At 36.2% G+C, this 21,642-nt stretch overlaps 1 protein-coding gene across 2 annotated transcripts in view; it reads right to left on the bottom strand.

Moving 5' to 3' along the window:
* The window catches only part of CADM2 (cell adhesion molecule 2), a 1,203,315-nt gene that overhangs the window by 248,648 nt on the left and 933,025 nt on the right, over positions 1 to 21,642 (bottom strand). For both annotated transcript variants that reach the window (XM_005878095.2, XM_005878096.2), the window contains exon 2: positions 12,241 to 12,390. In XM_005878095.2, coding sequence (XP_005878157.1) covers positions 12,241 to 12,390 — 150 coding nt within the window. The remainder of the gene's footprint in view (positions 1 to 12,240; positions 12,391 to 21,642) is intronic.

The following is a 21,642-nucleotide window of genomic DNA, read 5'->3' as shown; positions in this document are numbered from 1 at the left end:
GAAGGGGATGGTTCAATCATAATAAGTTGTAGGTATTCTCAGAAGCTTTTCTGGATGCCCAGGGAATGAGCTCCTGCAACTCTCATGGCCCTCTGGTTGAGGCCACTTCACTAGCAGAATCACTGATGTCTGAACCTCCTCCCCATGACCTTGCTATCTCCTGGGAAAGAGGACGAAGTGTTCTTGCCTATACAGGGTTTTGCGGGTGAATAAGATAGGAAAGCCCACACTTGGTAAAGGGAATCCCATCCAACATACTTGCAAGTGTGATGAAACGTATGCAGAGAACCACAGTAGCATTGATTTACCTTCTGGATATGAATGATAAAGTTCATAAACATGACAAGAAAAATGGAAAAATAAGAAATATGAAAACCAGAATGCTTGCAACATATAAATTCAGGGGAAGGGGATACTAATCTGCTCCTAGTACTATCATTACATGTTTTTCAAAATTATTCTTTAGGCCAAGTGTAACAAAATATAGAAAGCTGCAAACTTAAAAAAATGATAATTCATGATTCAAATGCTTTTTCTTTCTCACCTTCTTAAACTACTAGTGGTAGCTTCCAGGGATCATGCCTTGGACCAGTCGTGTCCAGATCCTCCTGGTAACACATCCAGTCTGGTGACATGCTCATTCTGTCTAAGATCTTCCACCTGAATCAGGCCCTGGGTTCCAGACTCATATGCCCAGTTGCCTATTATATATCCCCTCTTGTAGGTTTAACAAACTCAAATGTAATAAGGCCAAATCTGAACCTTCCCCCTGTTCAAAACCCTCCCTCCAGTGGGTTCTCATCCTTCCATGACGGACAAGATCCCACCTGCTCACACTCCCCTGCCCTTGCCTTTCTGCCCTCATCTCATCGCTTGTCCCCATTCACTCTGATCTTCACACGCTGGCTGAGCTCTTCTTCAGACATACTCATTCCAGGCTGCTCCTCAGCTTGGCTCACTGTCCCCACACACAGTCCCACTCCCAGCCCTTTATCCTCTTCTAAGCTTGTTTCAATATCACTTTATATATGAGGCTTTCCCTCAGACCTTATTGTAAATGATGCTTCTTTTCTCCCTTTTCTTAAATTTTTTTTCTTCATATATGTAATTACCATTACACAAAATATACCTTTATTTCTTTCTTTTACTTAAGGTCAGTTTCCTCCCACTTAAATGTAAGTTGCGTGAGGGCAGGATTTTGCTTGGTTTTCTTTTTTTCTTTGCTATATCCAAAGTGCCTGGAACACCTAGCAAATAGCAGCTCAATAAATGTCACTGAGTGAATAATTGAGTCTTAATTACTCTTAGGTGCATTTGTGTCAAACTGCATAGATATAGTAAATGAAGTGTCTACTAATTATTGTGAATCTATAATCTTAGGATCCCTTAGAAACTGAGATACAATTAATTTAAATTGTCACACCCTCTCTGACATAGATTGTAATACACTAATAATATAAACAATCATATGCCTACTCATAATTAGATTACTTTGCTCCTGGTTTGGAAACTTGAAATTAATTTTTGGCTGCCTGACTGCATCCCCAACCCCAGATAATTCATTGCTTCAATACCTTTCAAGTATATTGTTTTTCTCTATTTCCTTAGCTTTCATTTTGGTTCAGGTCATTATCATTTCATGCTAGAAATGCTAAAGTCATTTTTATCTTCTTTTTACCGCTCTATACTCAAAGTCTCCCTTCCCATAACAGTTGATTTTTTCTTTCATTCCTCTAACTTTAAAAGAATTTATGTAGCCGATATACTAAGGGAGGGGAGTAGAGTTATGGCTATTAAAAGGCAGAAGCACAATTATTTATAGACAATGCAGAGTAGTCTAATGAGAAACCCCCAAAGAAGTTCAAAACACCATTGGAACTAGCAAGAGAGTATTTAGTGAGGAGGTAATAAACAAAATAGAAATGTACATGTCGACTTGCTAGGTACCCACTCAAAATATAGAAAGGGGCAAAGAGAGCAGTGAAAGTAGCTGCCAGCATCAGGGCACCAGGACTGACTTTCATTCTCACTCTTTGCCACCCTGTCACAAAAACTCAGTGACAGCTCTGAGGGGGGAGGAACTCAACATCTTTTTATGAAAAGCTCATACTACAGGAGCTCAGACTCAATGTAGAGAGAGGCAGGAAGGTGAGGATGACAACTCTCCTTTTCCTCCTAAGTTTTCTCCTTCTAACTTAGGTGCTTTCTCGCAAAGGCTTTAGAAGAGCAACTCAGCCTTCATATTAGAAGCCTTCATTGCATTTTACCTTCAGCACAGTTATAGCACCAAGGCACCAGCAGGGTGAATATTAGCGTTGGAAGGCAGGGTCTCTGTATTTACTCATACACAGCCACTTTCCGTCAAAAGAGTGTTTTTTGTTTGTTGTTTTTTTAAGATCTCAACTTCCTGTAAGAAAGAAACTATTTAAGATGCCTTGGCACACTTTTGCTTTTAATTCTGTTTGATATTGCAGCATTGGTTTTCCAACATTTCAAAAATGTCAAAACAAACTCTAAGAATCATTTCCCCCTGCAGGCCTGGGCATAGCAGCAGGTGGCCCCTCACAAACCACTGCCTCAGGAGGGTGATAGGCTGGAGTGAGATTGGTTATCTCAGTCAAGGTCCATTCAAGATCACACACAAACCTGTGGTGGAGCCTGGATTCGAGTGCAGCTCCCCTGACTGTCAAGCCTATAAACTTCTCCAGCCAGCTCATCTGGACCATAAAATGTCATGAGACAATATTTAAAGATACAAATAAATGAGTGACTAATAACAATATCATCTCCATGGAAGAACACAGGCACACAAGTATGTATTTTTTGCCGATTTGACAAGAAAAAGGTATAATTTTGATTCATCCACCCTGGACAGCTATTGTGTTGGCAGCTATAATTTTTTTATTTGACAATTTAAGGAAAAAGAGGTCAGTGTCCCTGACTAAATAGTCAGGTTTGCATGTTTTAAAAATTCTTGCAGCACACCGATTAAAAATCAGTGCCCTAGAAGATATTTATATCACCATTCACTATTTAGGAAAGAGCTCATTCAATCTTACTCCATACAATTTTCATCATTAAAAGGTGAACTGTATGTATTTGAAGGGGCTTTGAAAGTCCAAAAACAACTATTAACATGTTATGTCTAGGTTCATATTACCACCATTCTTCCTAAACTACCATCACTCTTTCTGAAATGTAAAAGTGAATGTTACAGAATATGCAGACCAATCATTCAGAATCCCCTCTTCACCCCCAACATTAGCCATTTTGCACCTGAGTCCACTAACTAACCTCATTATAAATAGGTGTTAAACCAAGACACTTAATTCTTACAGACACTCACACTTCGGTACTAAAATAATGCTGCCTCTCTACATTCCACAAGAGCCCCAAATGCTCATTTACATCTGTTCCCAAGGATCACATGGAATCTTGCTGAGACTAAAGTAATAATAAATTAAGGAAAGTAGGGTACCTATACCAATGTATAGCCCTTCAGTCCACACAGTATAAAACAATAAATTAAAATATGTATTAAGAAAATGTATTTCTTAACTGTACTATTTTGTTTGAAGGATAGAGAAATGCTACCTGAAAAAGCATGGAAGAGGAAAAGCACTCAGTATTTATAAATATCAGAAATACCCAAAATAATTTTAAAAAACCAAAATGAATAAATTGAAAAGTAGATTAAATTCATTAACATTTCAATTACAATAAATTCATAATCTAGTAGCTTTTTAATTAGTATGGTCTTTAATGAATAACTGTAGGGTTCTTTTTGTTTGTTTGTTTGTTTTTACTTTTTGGTACTTGGACCAATATTTCCAAGTTTATTAATAAAACTAATATACCTTGCAATTAAAAAAAGTCTGTATTTATTAGGGATATTTAAGTAATAATATTTAAAATAGAGGTTTCTCATTCATTTTGTACTTTATGCTAAAGTTATTTTCATAAAAAGTATTCTGTCAAGGGATGTATAGACGCTATACACCGAGCCTATAGAGTGGGACCTTTATTGAAGGTAGAAGATGTAAATTACAGTGACTGGCTCACTCAAGGGCCACAAGTGCCTGGTTCCACCTCAAGCACAGGAGAGGCACGTAGCCCTTAACCAATCTATTTCTTCCTGCTATTATTTTGAAACTAGAACCGAGGAATGCAGTGAAGTCTAAGTTTGTGAGTAGAATAGTCTTTACATCCATGTCCTAGGGCTAAGTCAGTTCTTAAACTCAAAACCTGCAAACTCAAAAATCGCTACCATTTCTACAGTGCAGATTCACCATTGGTGGCAATATCATTCGCTCCAAGTCTGGTATAAATTATAAGAAACACACAGAATAGATAAAATCATTACAATTAAATAGTAAAACATCAAACACTATGTTTTATCTAAAATAGAAGTAAATTAATATGAATCAAAATTGTGTAATTACAAATAGAATTAAATTGATAGTTTACGAACAATATTTTTTGATACTGTTAAAGGTTTTCTTACACTTACAAAGGAACTTCCATGATAATGCTACTTTGAAACTTACTTTAAAATGTTGAAATAGGCTGTTCAACATAGAGACCATATCAGTATGTCAGTAGGAAATCAGGCTCCAGTGCAATATGTTATTGCTTCCCATAGTTTACAAATAGTAATTTATTTATAATTGTTTCTTTAAGTAAATCAATTTAATCCAAAATTTATGTTTTCAGTCATGCATATTTTTAAGTCAGATTATTTTTTCAAAGGCTCATAGAGGACACATTTACCAATTATTTTGGGTATTTTGCATCCTCTTCAATGAGGCTTATTATGTAAGAAGTACAATTACAGTTATCTACCTGTAGAATGCTTGACCAAATTATTTCCTCTACATCCCCCCTACCATTCTGAAATATAGATGATATATGAAAACATGCTACTTGAGGGCAAAATCCACTTCTTGTTTATTTTAGTAGTGCCAATGCCTAGCATAATTCCTGAAACATGGCAATATTTCATAAATATTCAAGAAACTGAACTGAAATTGTAACTTGGAAATATTTTACATATCCAATGTGTTTAGATATTTATAGATTAAGAACTCTTAGTTAAGCCTGCTTACTTTAATAACTTAACTCCCAAATTGGAGAATATTAAATATTACAAACAATATTGAGGCATTTCCCCAGAACCTGGTTATTGCTTGCTTTCATAACATACTGTTTTGGGAGATGGAAGTAGATGGCACAGGGTGGTGACTATCCTTTCTGCAGGTGTTCCCCAGGTGGCTTATGTGCTCGCAATAATTCATTGCAATAATTGCTGGTTATGTGCTCGCTCTGTATATCTTTAAAAAATATCTTTTTATTGATCTCAGAGAGAGAGGAAGGAAGAAGGAGAGAGAGAGAGAAATATCAATGATGACAGAGAATCATTGATAGGCTGCCTCCTGCACGTCCCATACTGGGGATCGAGCCTGCAACCCAGGCATGTGCTCTGACCAGGAATCAAACTATGACCTCCTGATTCATGGGTCCATGCTCAACCACTGAGCCACACCAGCTGGGCCACTCTGTATGTCTAACTGACATACAAATGGACTTATAAAACATGTGTCTCAAAACATGTATGACTAGAAGATAAAGAAAATCTGATTTTAATAACAACGTTTCTTTCAAGTAGCTCTATTAAACATGGAATGGACACCACAAAACTGCAAACAACCTGGTACAGTGCTTATCATACAAGAAATAGTCAGCAAATGTCGACTGAGTGAATGAGAATTAAAGTTCCAAATCTTGATGCTGTTGTAGCTTAACCTACCATATAAATAACAAAATTTACAATGTATATGATTATGTTTTTCCTGAAATTGCTATATTCAAACTACACTGGCATAAAGAGATAAAGGTAGTAATTATATAATGTACAACTCAAGATTTTACTTACTAGTATACTTAATAAGAATTTCCAATAGGAGTTTTGTCATTAACAACTTAAATGATAGGTAACTTATTTCTTTAGGAAATCTACAAGCTAACACTTGCGCACACACACACACACACACACACAAACACATATACTAGACATCTGGTACAAAATATTTGTGCACTGGGGGGGGGTGTCCCTCAGCCCAGCCTGCACCCTCTCCAATCTGGGACCCTTCAGGGGATGTCCACAAGGATCAGGCCTAAACCGGCAGTCGGACATCCCTCTCACAATCTGGGACTGCTGGCTCCCAACCGCTCGCCTGCCTGCTGGCCTGCTCACCCCCTAACCACTCCCCTGCCAGCCTGATGGATGCCTAACTGCTCCCCTGCTGGCCCGATCGCCCCCAACTGCCCTCTCCTACAGGCCCAATTGCCCCCAACAGCCCTCCCCTGCTGGCCATCTTGTGGCGGCCTTCTTGTGCCCACATGGGGACGGCCATCTTGTGTGAAGGCATGATGGTCAATTTGCATATTGCCTCTTTATTATATAGGATACATATATAATTGTATAATTTTAGGGATATTGATAAATTAATATGTTTAGAAAAGTCTGCATTGTTGCAACTTATTTCTTCCAAAATGGAACCAAGTAAAACTAGCTGTAAGCACAGAATAATACATGGTATTCAATAAATATTATCTCTTCTGAGAATTGGATTGGAAGAAATATCTTTTATATATGGTAAGTTGTGCTGGTTATTTTCTGCTGATCCTTCCAGATCTATTTTCTTCCCTGCCCGGGAAGAGTAAACTGCCCCAGGATAACTTAACCTAGGATTTTCATTTGTACTCAGCCCATGGAAGGCATTGACAAGAGATCAGAGGTGGGAAAAAAGAGAAGTCAATTTCCATGTTTCCACAGCTTCTAACTAGGAGTCTTCTCTCACAGCCATAGCTTTGCTGGCCCACTGTCACCCTTCCAGGCCTGAGGGTCCAATGGTTCCTACAGTTGCTGGCCCCTGGGTGTTGCATCATCTTGACTGTTTCCCTTAATTATGACTATGTGCTCATTCTTCATTAACTCACGTGTATCATTTGTTTCTTAATGGGAACCTCATTCATACTCATTTAATATGTATACTCATAGGAAATCTGCTAAAACATATAAAAGTATTATTGTATGATGGGATTAAAATATGAGATGTGTTCAGAAGATTCATCAAGGAGAAAGTGATTTTGGAATAAAGACCTACTACATGTAATAATTTTCACAGAAAAAGTTAAAAAAAAGTAATAAAATTAAGTCCTTATCACAATGACATAGCATGGCTGCTGTGGCTCAGTGGTTGAGCATCAAACTATGAACCAGGAGGTCATGGTTTGATTCCTGTTCAGGGAACATGCTTGGGTTGCAGGCTCAATCCCCAGAGGCGGGGGGTGTACAGGAGGCATCTGATCAATGATTTTCTCTCATCATTGTTGTTTCTATCTCTTTCTTCCTCTCCCTTCCTCTAAGAAATCAATAAAAATATCTTGTTTTTAAAGTGACATAGCTCAAAGTTAATTAGGCTTATAAGAAAACTGAGGTATCATAATTGTTTTCTCATTTACTACTCAGTTATTCAAATCTGAAAACTTCTAGTATTTCTTATAGAAAATGGGAATGTCTACTCTAAACGGTTGGTGTGAATCCAATGAGAAAAGATAAACATGTTGAGAGTTACTTAGAAAGTGTAGAGCATTATATAACTTCAACTTGTCATTAATTTAAGGTCTTTAAGTTATACATGATGTCTGAATTTTGTAAGAAAGCAAGGATAAAGGTAATATTAATGCCTGCTTTTTACTGAGTTGATCTTTAATATGTTTAAGCCTGTCAAATTGATGGAAACCAGCTGTGTGGACGGGAACAGTCAGGTGGCATTGGTTGGCGTGCAGCCAGAAGAGTCTGTACTTCTATTTCAGGTTAATCTCATTTTTCTTCTCTTTATCACTCCTTGTTCTAGGACTGCTTATTCGTGTTTTTCCTCTCCCATTGTCCCCAGTAATTGTGTAAAATTATCAGCAGGATAATTAACTCTAGCAATTTTGGGCTATGCATGCCCTTAATAATATTTTAATTTTGTTCCTTCAGAAATAAAATTTCCTTCAGATAATTTGTGAGGATTCTTCAAAAAGCAAAAATACTGTGAAGAGAAACATCATTTTAAAAAGTAGTGTAGTTTACATGTTTATATAAAAAAATACAAGCACACAGAGATATGTCTATTGTATGCATACACTGGGGATGTTTGTCCAAAATATTCTTTGTCAATAACAGGAAGGAACTGAAGTGTACTTTCCTGAGCATTAAGTGATAAGATTGTACACTTCAGTTGTTGCTTCCACACCTGCAGAGAAACAGATGCAATGACCAAATTGATTTTTTACAATTCTATTGCCAAATACCACACCGCATTTGTGTGGTGTTTCAATGACCTCTAGTCCCTACTCTGTCTTTCTCTACCCACTCTATTTCAAATGCTTCGTTACATTTTATAAAAGATGTAGTAAGATTTGTAGAGAAAAGAGGGCCATAAAAAGTGAATGTTGCCTTAGCTACATATGTTCTAAGTCCCTCTGACCCATAAGAACTTGCAAATTTTCCTCTTGATTTTTATTTTCCATTTACATTTGCAGGTTGTTATAGAAAAAGCTTCATAAAGAAACTATACAGAAATAAAATGGAATTGTAATTAAATATCTACTTTATAGGTTAATTATTTCTGGTGTTCAGTGCACACACAATAGATAGGGAAATTGTTAAAAATGCAATTCTGGTATAACCACCAGAACATCTAATTTGGTGGGGTGTCAATGTGCCCATTTTATTACTCCGCTAGTTGGTGTCAGAGGCAGAATTAGAAGTCAGTTATGACTCCCTGTCTCCTGTGCTACAATGTTCCCATTAAAGCTGCGCAATTTAAACAGCGAAATTTTACTTATTGAATATTTGATACACGTTTTTATGATGACCTAGGGCTTTCTCAGTTAGAAAACGGGCATTCCACCAGCCAAGGCTGCATGGCATCTCAAGAGTGAATCGGCATCCAGAAGAGTGTTTTCCAAAATAGTAACCGCTACCCACATGTTGCTACTGAGTGCTTGAAATGTGGCTGGTGTGATCAAGAAACTAAATGTGTAACTTTATTGCATTTTAATTAACTTAAATATCTACACATGGCTGCTGGCTACAGAATTATTCTGCACAGATACAGAGCATGCCATCATCAGCAAGCGCTCCGCTGGGTGTGCTGACTACATTGTATTCCCTGTCTTAGTCTAGGTGTGCCTTTAAGTGTTTGAAAGGAACTGCTGCTCTGTAACTAAAAGGCGGCTGCCAAGAACAATGGCAGAGGCCGCTTGGGTTATATGTAAAGTGACCTGGTGCCCAGATGCCTTTGTTCTTAGGGGCATTTTGGTTAAAACTAACACAGAGACCACACCTGGATTCAAATCCTGTTATTACCAGGCATTAGCTGAATGTCCAGACAAATTTGATCCTTAATTTCTTCATTTGTAAATGGCAAAAGCTACTGATCATGTTAAATGTGCTCAAGGTAGCAAAAGCCCGAAATCTCTGACCTCCTCCATATTTTGCCTGGGAGAAATACTGCAATATTTAGCCAACTCTCCCCGAACACCTATCTCCATCCCTCGTAAAGAGATCCCACAGTAGATAGGGAAATTGTTAAAAATGCAATTGTGGTACAACAAGCAGAACATCTAATTTGGTGTGGTGTCAATGTGAGGGGTCATATTTAACTTCTGTGAAAGAGATTCATAGGGAAGGGACTCAGCTTAATACTTATTTACCTGATCATCAACAGCCCATTCACAGCATACTTTTCTTTGGCCATTAATTCCAAGTAAACAAGCAAGGCTTTTCCAGTTCTAATTGGGCCAGTGTCTGCCATCTTGAGTTTTTTGTTCAACCCTCCCAGCTAGGATCCTCAGAGCCTGCGTCTCCAGGTAGCATGAAACGCTATTCAGAATGCCTCTTAGATCTCATACTGGCAGCAGCGATGTTAATGAGAAGCACTTGTTCTGTTCTTCTGGGCAGCATCTCTCCTTCCTTCCTCCCTCCCTGTGTCCCTCCCTTCCTTTCTTCTCAGTAACCTATGTCAGCACAGAAATCTAAGCTTAGGGATACAGAACTCTTATGAGAATTGATTTGCTTAACCCAAAGCTTCTCAACCTCAGCTGCATTTATAATCATTTGAGACACAATTAAAGCACTAGGATACTGCATACAATTTATCTTGAAAGCTCCCAAGAACAACTGGCAACATCAGCGGAGACAGAAATAAGAACAGAGCCACAAATGAAGTATTTAACAGGAGCAGACACCTGTAGGAGGAGTTAGTGCAATCAGCGACACAGACAACCCACTATTTTTTCTACTGTTCTGAGCAGTTGTCACTTGCACAGCACATATGGGACATTCTAATCACACTGATCCATGCTTAGCTTCTCCACTTCTGCTCTGGTACATCATAGCAAGTTTATTTGCTCAAGATAAGCCTTAGGATTGAGGCTCGGCAGTTAAATGCAGAGAACAAGACAGTGTGGGGTAAACTCTGACATGGAATCTTTAAGAAATGTTTTCATTTTCAAACTCTTGCGTTGATGTACGTCATTGTCCAAGTCCCCTTCCACTAAGACATCGCATAGGAATTGAACCAAGTAATTGTGAGAGTGTAGACATGCTAGGTGGCCATTCGTGAAAGGGTTTCTTTATTCAAAACTTTCTGCTATTGTGTTGCAACTGACAATTGGAACCATAATAGAGTTAGAAGAAGTCAATATTGAAGACAGAAACCTGCTATTTTACAAACACATAAACACAGGCACAAACACACACACACACACACACACACACACACACACACACACACACACTAGCTTTGTTCAACCTAAGTCTAAGCTATCTAGCAATTAGAATAGGAGAAATGAAATAAACAAGTACATACTTCAGCAATTCATCCAGTCAGGCGTATCATTATATTTTTATAGCAGTAAGATGCAGGAATTTATTACTAAATATCGCAAATATAACATAATGGCTTTTCTCACCATAATTATCCCTCAGAAAAGACAGCTGCCTAATTTCCAAGCCTTTGCAAATCTTGCTTTACAAGTTGTTCTCTATTTTCTACAGGAAAGATGCATTAGCTTGAAATACCCTGAATCAATTCTAGTGTTAGCCGTTCTATTCAGGATAACGTATAGAATCACGAAAGAGGAGGCAAAGACAGTTTGTATAGATTTTGTTTTTGTGCCTGAGGATTTGACCTCACAGATTCAGATGTCAGTGTAAAAATGTCTCTCAAAGATCTCCTTAAAAACACTGTACAATAAGTTTCTACATGATGGAGATAATTATTATACTCCTGCTGGATGAATAAACAACAAAGAATGTTGTAATGATATAAAAATTTATACTAGTTGTTGTTTGGGACAAATTTGTCATTGATAGTATCTACACTTTCAAAAAAGTGCTTCTAAGTAAAATTATTTCATTAAATTCAAGGGTGGAAAAAATAAGTTTTCTAAACTAATATGTTTTATATTAGTTTAAATATGGGCATATAATCAAATTGATAAATTCAATAGTGCAACTATATATTTAATTGATCCATGAACATCCCTAAAAGTCTGTATTCTTAAAAACATTTTTTACATGATTGGGCAAATGAGAGTTTTCCTTAAAATTGATATAGTCTTATATATTGGTATATATATATATTAGATATTTGTTTATAATACTTGTATTCATTTAATACTAAAAGCAAAAACAGATTGTTAAATCTCTGTGTGACTTCTTATTTATTCACTTAATTTTTTTTAACTAATGAACTTCACTCTTAGGAAAGCAACAACGATCACTTGATTTGAAAAAACTGCAACAAACACCTCCAAAAAAAGTGAAGGTAATAAAAATAGCATATCACAATGCCAGAAGTGAGGAAAAAATAATCAATCTATACGCAATGCAGCTACAAAAACAAAAGAATATGGTATCTGGATAGAAGGTGATTGTTAAGAGAGAGCATAAAGCTATTTTTGAAACAGAATTAGAACTGTTTATATTATTAAAAAGTTGGCATAGGTTACCTTTAGTGTTTATGACTTGCAAACTAAAGCATTTAATATTTAACATGTTTAAATACAAGCAGCAGCAGTTTGGTAATCAAAAGGAATAATTTGAATCATCTCAGAAATAAATTCATTATAATTAGGACATTTCAGAATATGATTAAAACATTGAAAAGAAAATGTATTCACCTTTCTTGTCATCAAAGTACAGAGTCTGTTGAGCTGGATTTGACCACTGGAGGGAGGTGTTATCATTTTGATCAACCCTGCAGGTCAAAATTGCAGTTCCTCCTTCAACAACTGTTACATTCTGTGTTAGTGGAAACTGCCCTTGGCTGCCTAAAAGGGAATTAAAGAAAATGTTGATTAAATGAAAGTTATAAAATGATTAATTTCCCAAGAGCTTCATTGTATTTAACTTCTCAATAAAAAAAAAATTAAACCAACCAAACAACAACAAAACTGTATATTGCAGAAGGACAGAAAAGTTATTGAAAATCCTTAATCAGATGACAGCAGCTTTGACATACAATTAAGACCCCTTTGTATTCCCTCACATGTTCCAGAAAACCTTCTTTTCCTCCTAGGCACGTATAAACATTTGTGTTTAAATAGTAATATGAGTATCACTAACTTCTCTTGGCCTTGCATCAATTATAGTAAATTGTGCTGAAACTGGTCATCTTTGAAGATAAGGCTTTGGAATAATTTTGTATGAATTGAACTTTCTTTAGATTTAATTTTTGATAAAACAATTATTTTAAAAATCTTATTTCACTAGGGTTTCTTGTATATAGAGCTGTTTTTAGAAACACAAAATGTGTATTTAGTAAGTAGTTTTCAAAATAGTGTTTATTTTGTAGAATATCCATCAAAGTCTTAAAGTGATTACTCTAACCTTGGAAATCAAGATAATATTCTTCTTTGTTCCTTTCTGTAGTTTTTATGATTTGAATACATATTTCTTTTATAATCAAGAAAAAATGTTTAAAATAACCCTTGTCAATTTTGATATTATGAGAAATTAAGTTTGCTGTCTTCCTAAGTGTAGTTATTTATTTTAAAAATGCATGTAATAACCTTACTTAAAAATAGCACTTCCAATATTTAAAACAAAATTCATGCTCATAGAAACATAATACATAAATGTTAGGTCAGCAAGAGGATCTGAAGATGTGCTCTGCCAGGTCTGGTAACAATTATCAACTTGGGTAAAAACTTATTTTCTTGAGCCAGCTTAAAACACTCTTGTATGAGCAAGGTAGTTCATTAAGTCAAGGATAATTTACAAATGTAAGAACATTATGATGACTTAATCACACCCATGAAATATATTTCCTTTTTTTCTTTAGTTTTGTAATGATTCTATCATTACTACAAGCACCACTTGAGGTTATGCTGGAGATATTGGCATAAAGAATCTATTACCAAGAAGTCGGTTGATTGGCACCATAAGATACAGAAGAGCCTGAAGGGAAAATTTTCTTTCCAGACCTAAATGACACAAGCACAGAGGTTCATGACCACTTTATATAATTAAGCTTATCAAGTATAAAAATTTGATATCAGCAGCTTTGTCTCCTCAATGCCAACCACTTAGAGTCACTATGGCAACTCCCCAGGACATGTCCCTCTAATCCTTAGGGTGGAGTTTTTACATTGAGGTTAGGAGATGTCTGGAACAAATTATTTGATAGTTGACTTGAAAGTCAACAGGAGCCAGAGTGGGATGTGTCTTTCTTCAGCTCAAAGGTGACCTCTAGCTGGGAAACATGGAGAGCTATCAATCTTGTGAAGTGAGATGAAGTGAAAAACCACATCAGAGAAAATATAAGTAAAAACAGAAAAAAAGAAATAATTACCACTGATACAGGATTAGCAGCTCATAAATATGAAGTTCAGAATGATTTTAAGATACTTTGCTTGGGTTCCCAGGTATTGACCTAATGCATAAATAAAGAAATCTGGGGGGTGAGGGGATTCTTTAAATAATAAAAAGCACACAACTGATAGTAAATACACATAGTTCATCCAAGATGACAATTTGACTATCAACTAGTACATAGGTATACTGTCTACTTCTTTCAAGAAGTGTGCGTGGGGGGTGCGGGGGGAAGCAGTGATGCTTGTAACCATTTCATCCACTGCATTTGCAAAATAATTTGAAAACATCCCCATAAGAAAATATTATCCTTCTCATTTCACAGATGGGTAAACTGACACTGGGAGGTGAAGTGATTTTTCCATGGTGAAACAAAGTCAATGAACCATTCGGAGTTTGTTCTGAAAGTTCAACATTTTATTCTTATTTTTTTCACAAAGCCTTCTTAGTCACAGTAACTTTGTCACTATTTGTTTAAAAATTAATTAGACAACATTTAAAAATAAAGAGTAAGCTCTTTAACAATAAAACTTTAAATTGCATACCTAGCTGAACTATGTCCTCATAAATTTCAGTTATAACATTAAAATCAAATAAGAAGAGAAGATGTCAGTATTAACTGCCCTTAAATATTCTATTCTATTCAGAACTCACTTTTGTTAATTATTTCAGTCTTTCCATACTGGCCCATAGAAGGAAGAAAGTAATATTCCATAGGGTCTTCTACATGCCAGGTACTGTATACCCCAGTGCACCTGTACTTTGTCCTCGGGAATAAGAGAATGGGATAGCTTTCTTCCATCTTCTTTCTGTGTGGATTCTGACTTTAAAGTATTACACCTTCAATTTCACTGGGACCTGCGGCCTAAAGTCCCTGTGGTCAAATAATTTAGTTTTTCCCAATAGAGAGCAAACTCATGTGGAGAATCTACTAATCCTAAACACCCTTAGGATATGTGATTTCCAAAATCAATTCAAAAGCCAGTGTTGTAGAGGCAGTCAAACAAACTTCTCAAAGATTGAAATTGCCTTTTACTTCTGGTTATAACCTGAAAAAAGCATCAAGTTAGCTGCTACTTTTTGCTTTTAACTCCTTGTGGCTCAAGTCTTTCCAAAAAAAATTACTAATTTTCCCAGTTAGCAAAATTAGTATATGTGACAAATTAAGGATTCATCCTCAATACTTTCATCAAACAAATATTTTGGGGGACCCACTACATGCCTTGTCTTGTATGAATCAGCATCTGAAAGTTGCATAGAGAAAGAAAATTTTTCTAAGGAAACTGTAAAATAATCATAAACTTTAGCAGAGAGTGTGATGGAAAGGGAGAAAGAAGACAGTCGAGGTGTGGTGCTGTTTACTATCTACAAGGATTTCTAAAATTCATTGGTCATATCATTGATGCATTATTTTAAAATGATATTTACTCTGCCTAAGCTCACCACCATCCTTGGTTTCAGAGGAGTCGTTCTAAAACAAGTTCACGATGATATTTAAAGGAAACACAACTTCCAATTTAGAATTGCAGAAGTTGGCTATTTTCCCAGGCAACCTATATCCATCATTTCCCTCTTTCCCTCTGTGTGTTTATGTCATTTTATTATTTGCATAAATATCAGTCTTCCTCACTTGTTTCTAAGCTAATTAAGGGTCAGGTAACAAGGCATCTTATGTATTTTTGAGTCAGCTACATTGCTTAACTTTCTTTGTTGTAAATCAGAATTCTCAGTTGGTACATATTGTCCATAACGAAAGAATATTCTAAGACCAGTGGCTGGCATTTGCAGAGAAACCTGTGATAGAATGACCAGAGTAATTCAATTCTGTTGCATTGGTTCATGATCAAAACCGAGGAGAGAAGGAGAGACTAATTCCTAGAACAGACATACCTAACACCATTGTCAGCTCCCAAAATGGAACATGAAAAGACAGACTGTGCTGAATCTATGCTCCAGAGGGGGGAAACTGAGAAGACAATGACTTTTCTTGAATATTAAGTATAATAAGGTCTACTAGTACATAAGCGCTCTTAAGAAAATAGATTTCTGTGACTAAAAGTTTTTTATCTTCCCTTCACGGTGCAATTTCCCTTTTATCAACATTCAATTCAATAGTACCTGTGGATGAAAAAAAAGGGGGGGGAGTTCTACAGAAAGTGGCCTCACAGGATAATCTGATCATAAATTCACTGGGTAGTCGTGCCTCAGGCCCATAACTTCTTTAGGAAAGGTCTTAAGTCAACCCTGTTCATTGTTCTTCTGCATCTAGGTTAACACACCTTTGAAATACAAAAGTAATACCAGGTATTAACTCAAGAAAACACATAATCCTGTTAACTATCCTGTAATCAGATCCCCATCTTGCTTTCTCACAGTCCTACATCATCTTCCTTAGTTCCCTCCTTAATCACAAATGCATAAAAGAAGCTGCATTTGATATATTGCTACCTGACACACATCCTCAGTTTGGCTCAAAAACTCTCATAAAAGTTATTACAGGTCTGGATATTTTTTATGCCGACATACCCTTCCTATGTCATGTCATCCCTCAACTGTCACTAAACCAGTGGTAAACACATGAAAAATACAGCTAACCTTAACTGAGCATCCACAATATGTTAAACACTATTCTAAGTACGTCTTCTTCAACAAGAATATAATTTTCATGCCAACAATATTGTCATCTCTACCCACAAAAGGACTGGGCAGATGCAAGAAAACCTTGAAAAACGTGCCCACAGCCACAGAGCTGGGAAGGGCGGAGACAGGTTTTGAACTCTTTCACTCTGTCTTCAGATCGCATGTGTTTAACCACTGAGCTCCTTTGAAAGTAAAGTGAAAATTTTGATTGAATAATTGTTATAAAAGAAGCAGCTAGTTTGAAATCAAACATTTCAAAGATGCAATTAGACCGTTTGCATCTATTTTTAGTAAGTAAAAGTAGCATCTTCAACTTAAGTAGGAGCAGCTGGGCTCACCTAGGCTGGGAGTGACAACCGTAGTCTACTCACTTCATGCTCAGTGAGATATGTTGGTCTCTTGAAATTGACCACAATGGGATTATTTTCATGGTGGAAACTGGCAAACAATCCAGGCCAACTTTTTTCTTTCTTTTTCCCCCACAGAGGCAGTTGCTAAACATTACATGTACAGCACACCACCGAGGAAGCCACCCTTGATGCCTCTTAGTGGAGCTTTGCGTGCATTGTTAGTATAAATAAGGTGTTTTGTTTTGTTTCAATTTGTTTATGAAAACCAATTAATCTTTCTAATACAGGTTAGTACTGGTTTTGACATTCTTTTTCTTCATATTTTGAGCCTCTTCTTTAATCAATTTTTTTTTTCTTTTCTTCAAATCACTTTCCAAAGTCCTCTTTCCCTTATTTCAGATAAGATGTCTTTTTTCTACATGGATAGTTGTTCTATGCTACTAGTTTTTTCTCAGGTTGTCACTAACTAGCATCAGTGGTAAAAAAAAAAAAAACCAACCCCACAAAAACACTTAAGTTGGTCTTAGTAGTCATATGAAAATAATTTGGTTATTTACTGCCGTGAAAGACAATTTAGTGAAGAGCAATTAGTCAATATTCTGAAAAGATATTTTTCCAGGTCATCTTTAAATTGCAGACAGAGCAGCTGTTATTATCCCTTCAATGTTTCCATGTCATGTATTTAAGAAAATAATAGTCCAAAGCTTTCCTTGTCTAGATTAGGAACTACCAAGTTCAAAATCAAGTGAACTCAGTCTTGACTCCTGTGAACCTCCGTTAAGAGGTGTCCTCCCCCCACATGTGCCTTTACTCTCTGACCACCAAGAACCTAGCACATTGTCACACAGGACATAAAGCAGCAAACTCAGTTACGGCCACCTCAGCCGTGGGGAATGCTGCAGTGTGCCTTAAGCATAAAGAAGCAAGAAACAAAGCAGTGATGAGAAATCTTTGAAGCCAGCTGTATTGTTGAAAGAGAGCAGATAGGCGAAGTTGCGTGTTTGAACACTGATCTCAACGCATGGCTCTGCTTCCAAAGACAGCGTTGTTCAAGCCTTGCTATCTCCTGCATGGATGCTGAGTAAAGGCAATGCTTTTCTCCATCTCGCTTCCTGTGCTAAAGATTAAACTTGGGCCACAGCAATGGATCAGTGCACACTGTGCATGAGTGCTTACTTACTGAGAGCAATAATCACCTGAGATATATCTAGACAGACAGGCAGAGGTTGAGCCTTTTCGCATCTGAGAGGGAGTGTGTTACAGTCGGTGATTTTTCAGAGTAAATGATCAAATTTTGTGGGCTATTTAACAGGAACTGAGGATCCTCATTATTTTTCTTCCTGAAAATGAGCAAAACTTTCTCAAAGGAAGAACCAGATTTAAAAACAGTGAAGGGGAACAAATAAAAACAGGATATGAAGAGAATTTAAGATACGGTTTTTCAATAAGAAAGTGAAAAATTCTCATGAGATAAATAATGCCATGTATTTTGAGCCTTTCTTTCAGAATGGAATATACTTATATCTAGTGAAAACTGTCAACACAGTCTACAAAAATTTTAATTCAAGTTATTGGCACCTGAATCAAGTGGCCTATATAATGTTTTGGTTTGTTTTAAAACATTTGATGTCCTCTCAAGAACCCTATTTTAAATGCAAAATACTGGTTTTATATTAACGTTCTCAAATTTTGCTTATGAAAAGTGCAGATGCCAAATAGATAAGTATTTACAAAATAAATTAAAGGTTCTTAAATACCAACCTCAATAAGCAATGACAGAAATAGATAACTCGTTTTTAAATGAAATATGAAGGTATCCTACTATTCTTCAGGATTTCCCCCTCAACTATTCTCAGCTTTATGTTTCTATCTCTTTCTCTCTCATCTATTTCATCAACTAGTTTAGGGTATTTATACAGAGAGACTGCATCTTAGAAAATTCAAGCTCATTCTTATTGCTAGAAGTATATCTAAATGCACACGCAATACGCGATTACTTCCACTAAATTACAGAGGGCATTCTAAACAAATAAGCTTCTAATGTGAAAGTTGTGGCTCAGTAGTTGTACGGACTGAAATACATATTGCATGCTAAAGCCTATTGAATTGAAAAGCGCAAATGTTATTAATGCAAACTTATAATTCTTAAGAGAAGTGTGATGAATGCTCTATCATGTGAGAAAGAAATTAGAGAGAAAATTAAGACTAAGTGCAGAAGTGTTTCCACTTTTGGAATGTCCCTCTGTTCTTTCAAATACTTACAATTCTCTAGACATGTTTCTCATTATTTCATTCTATCTCTTAGCTTTATCTGAAAAATTAAGCATTCTGTTTTCCTAGGCTACCACATATTTATTTTTCTCTGATTCTACTTCATCCTTTCCGAATTCTGCTTGCCTCATAGAGTACAACACCTGGTATCCACCTTCTGCGCCGCCCCTCTGCCCAGCCGCTATGGAGCATGGCCACGGGTCTGGTGCTGCTTGCCAGTTTCCATAGAGACAGGAAGCACTTCAGAGACCTGTGTTTCATTGCAGCTGCCAGACCAAGGCAGGAAAGAAACAAAGCTGGCGGGCACTGGGTCTTGCAAGGCCAGGGAAGGTTGGAAGGGCTTTCTCCTCCTGATATCAGGTTGAAAGAATGCCAAATTGACAGCTTCAGCAATTACAATGCTGTAGACCAGATCCCGGTGTTCACTGTGGCCATTGTGAGCAACCCATTCTGCTCCCAACTTCTGGAGCAGAAACTCCTGTGTACCCAAAGCTTGGCCCTAGTCCTTTGCTGGCCTGTGATCCATGACAAAAGGCTCCTTCAGATTTACAATGGCTCCCACAGCTCCTGACCCAGAGAATCACAATTCCCCTGCAGAAATTTCACCTCTCTTTTTCTTTTCCAGACGTGATCATAGGTTTTCCTGGACACCCATAGCAGGTCAAGGGACTTGCACTATTTCGATTGACCTACACAATGATGGTGAGCAGGTGACCCAGTTAACTACATTATATGAAGACTAGTTATGGTTTGCTGTGTCTGTGATAGAATTTATAATTAAAGTTAATGCTTGATTATTTGTATCAGGGCTGGCCCTGGAGAAATTTGTATGTAGGTAAAATACAATATTAGTGGCTTCCCTTCCATTGTAAAAATGTTTTTGTGTGATTGTATAGCTCAGCCTTCTGTATTATAAATATTCCCAGCACAGTTATTCTTCCTACATAAAGTAGATTTCTCATATTTCTTCTATTAATTTGATATTACCCAGACATATCACAAACTTTGTTTTCCTTAAATTACAAAATTCTAAGATTCAGAGAATATTTATAAAATCCCGGGAAACATTGTTTTATGGTTGTTCTACGTTCTTGCATAGTGGTTATATTGCTTTCGCATGTGATAAAACATTATATAATTTTAAAAAATATTTCCAACCTTTTTTAACCTGTATCTCCATTCTTAGCTTGTTTTTGTCTTTTCACCCACTGCCAAAATTCATAATAAACAAAAAGCTGTCTAAACTATAGACTTAGTGAACTAGATTACATATAAATATATCTAGTTTTACATCCAAAGTAGATTTTTATGATCAAAATATTAAAATATATTTTACTTTTATTAATTTGTTTAGTTTAATTAATTTCCTCACATGTCCTGAGCTTTCTCAAAAATAAATATATATATTGAATGAGGTCATACAATTTTCTTTCTTTTTATCTTTGTTTTTGAGAGTATTAAAGATGTTCCTTCATTTTTCCCCACTGCTTCTCCCTACCTGGGTCCCACCCTGCCCCAGATTTTCAAGGAAAAAATGAACTTCAATTTTTCACATTTATATTCACAAGATTTCTTTTCTTTTTATACAAATATATTTTTCAACTATTACAATATAGAAGAATAAAAAGCAAAGGAAGTATGATTAAAATAAAAAGGACACTGTATGTCTTTTAAAGCAATATAAAACATAAGCAGATTTTAAAAATATTTCCATAACTTCAAAACAGGTTTACATAGTGATTATCGTGAGTGCATAAAGTCATTTTATCTTTCCAGAGTACTGTTTTCAGGGTGAATGATCAAGACCTAGAACTGACTACTGTACTTGCTAACTGATGAATATTTGAGAGGCAGCCTTCCAGAGAAAATAAATTTATGACCACAATCACAGTCTGATTCACAGTAAAACTCAATCATGTAACTAAATTCTAAATTGAGATGTCAACCTGGAGGAAATATTCTGGAAAGGAACATACAGATGGTAGAATTCTTCTGAAGACAGAGTGAGGAATATAGTGCTGAGAGTACAATAATCAGTCTTCTTGTGGGAAATGAGCTGGGTGGGACATAACTGTTTAAAATTGAAGACCCTGAGAAAAACTTTAATCTGAAACTAAAAAGGGAAAAATGATAAAAATATTTTTGTTTCATCTGGTAGGTCTTAGACGGTTGATATATTTAAAGAAAATTAGACATAATATTTAATTGTAATATCTTTTAAAATATTTAATAACTTTGAGAAAAAATTAAATTCCTAGTAACATTCCTAGAAACAAATTAAATGAAAAACTTGTAAGAAAATAAAGCAAGTATCATTAATCCTAATTACAAATATATAATTGTTTCTGATATACAAAACATAACTAGCACATTTAGGTTTAGATAGTGAGGCAAGTTTAAACTGAGATGATATTAGGATTTCAATCTGGTTTTCATGCTGACTTTCCC

Source organism: Myotis brandtii, unplaced genomic scaffold, assembly GCF_000412655.1.
Source record: "Myotis brandtii unplaced genomic scaffold, ASM41265v1 scaffold546, whole genome shotgun sequence".
Lineage (NCBI taxonomy): Eukaryota > Metazoa > Chordata > Mammalia > Chiroptera > Vespertilionidae > Myotis > Myotis brandtii.
The sequence above is the reverse complement of the archived record's forward strand: the minus strand, read 5'-3'. Positions and strand labels throughout refer to the sequence as shown.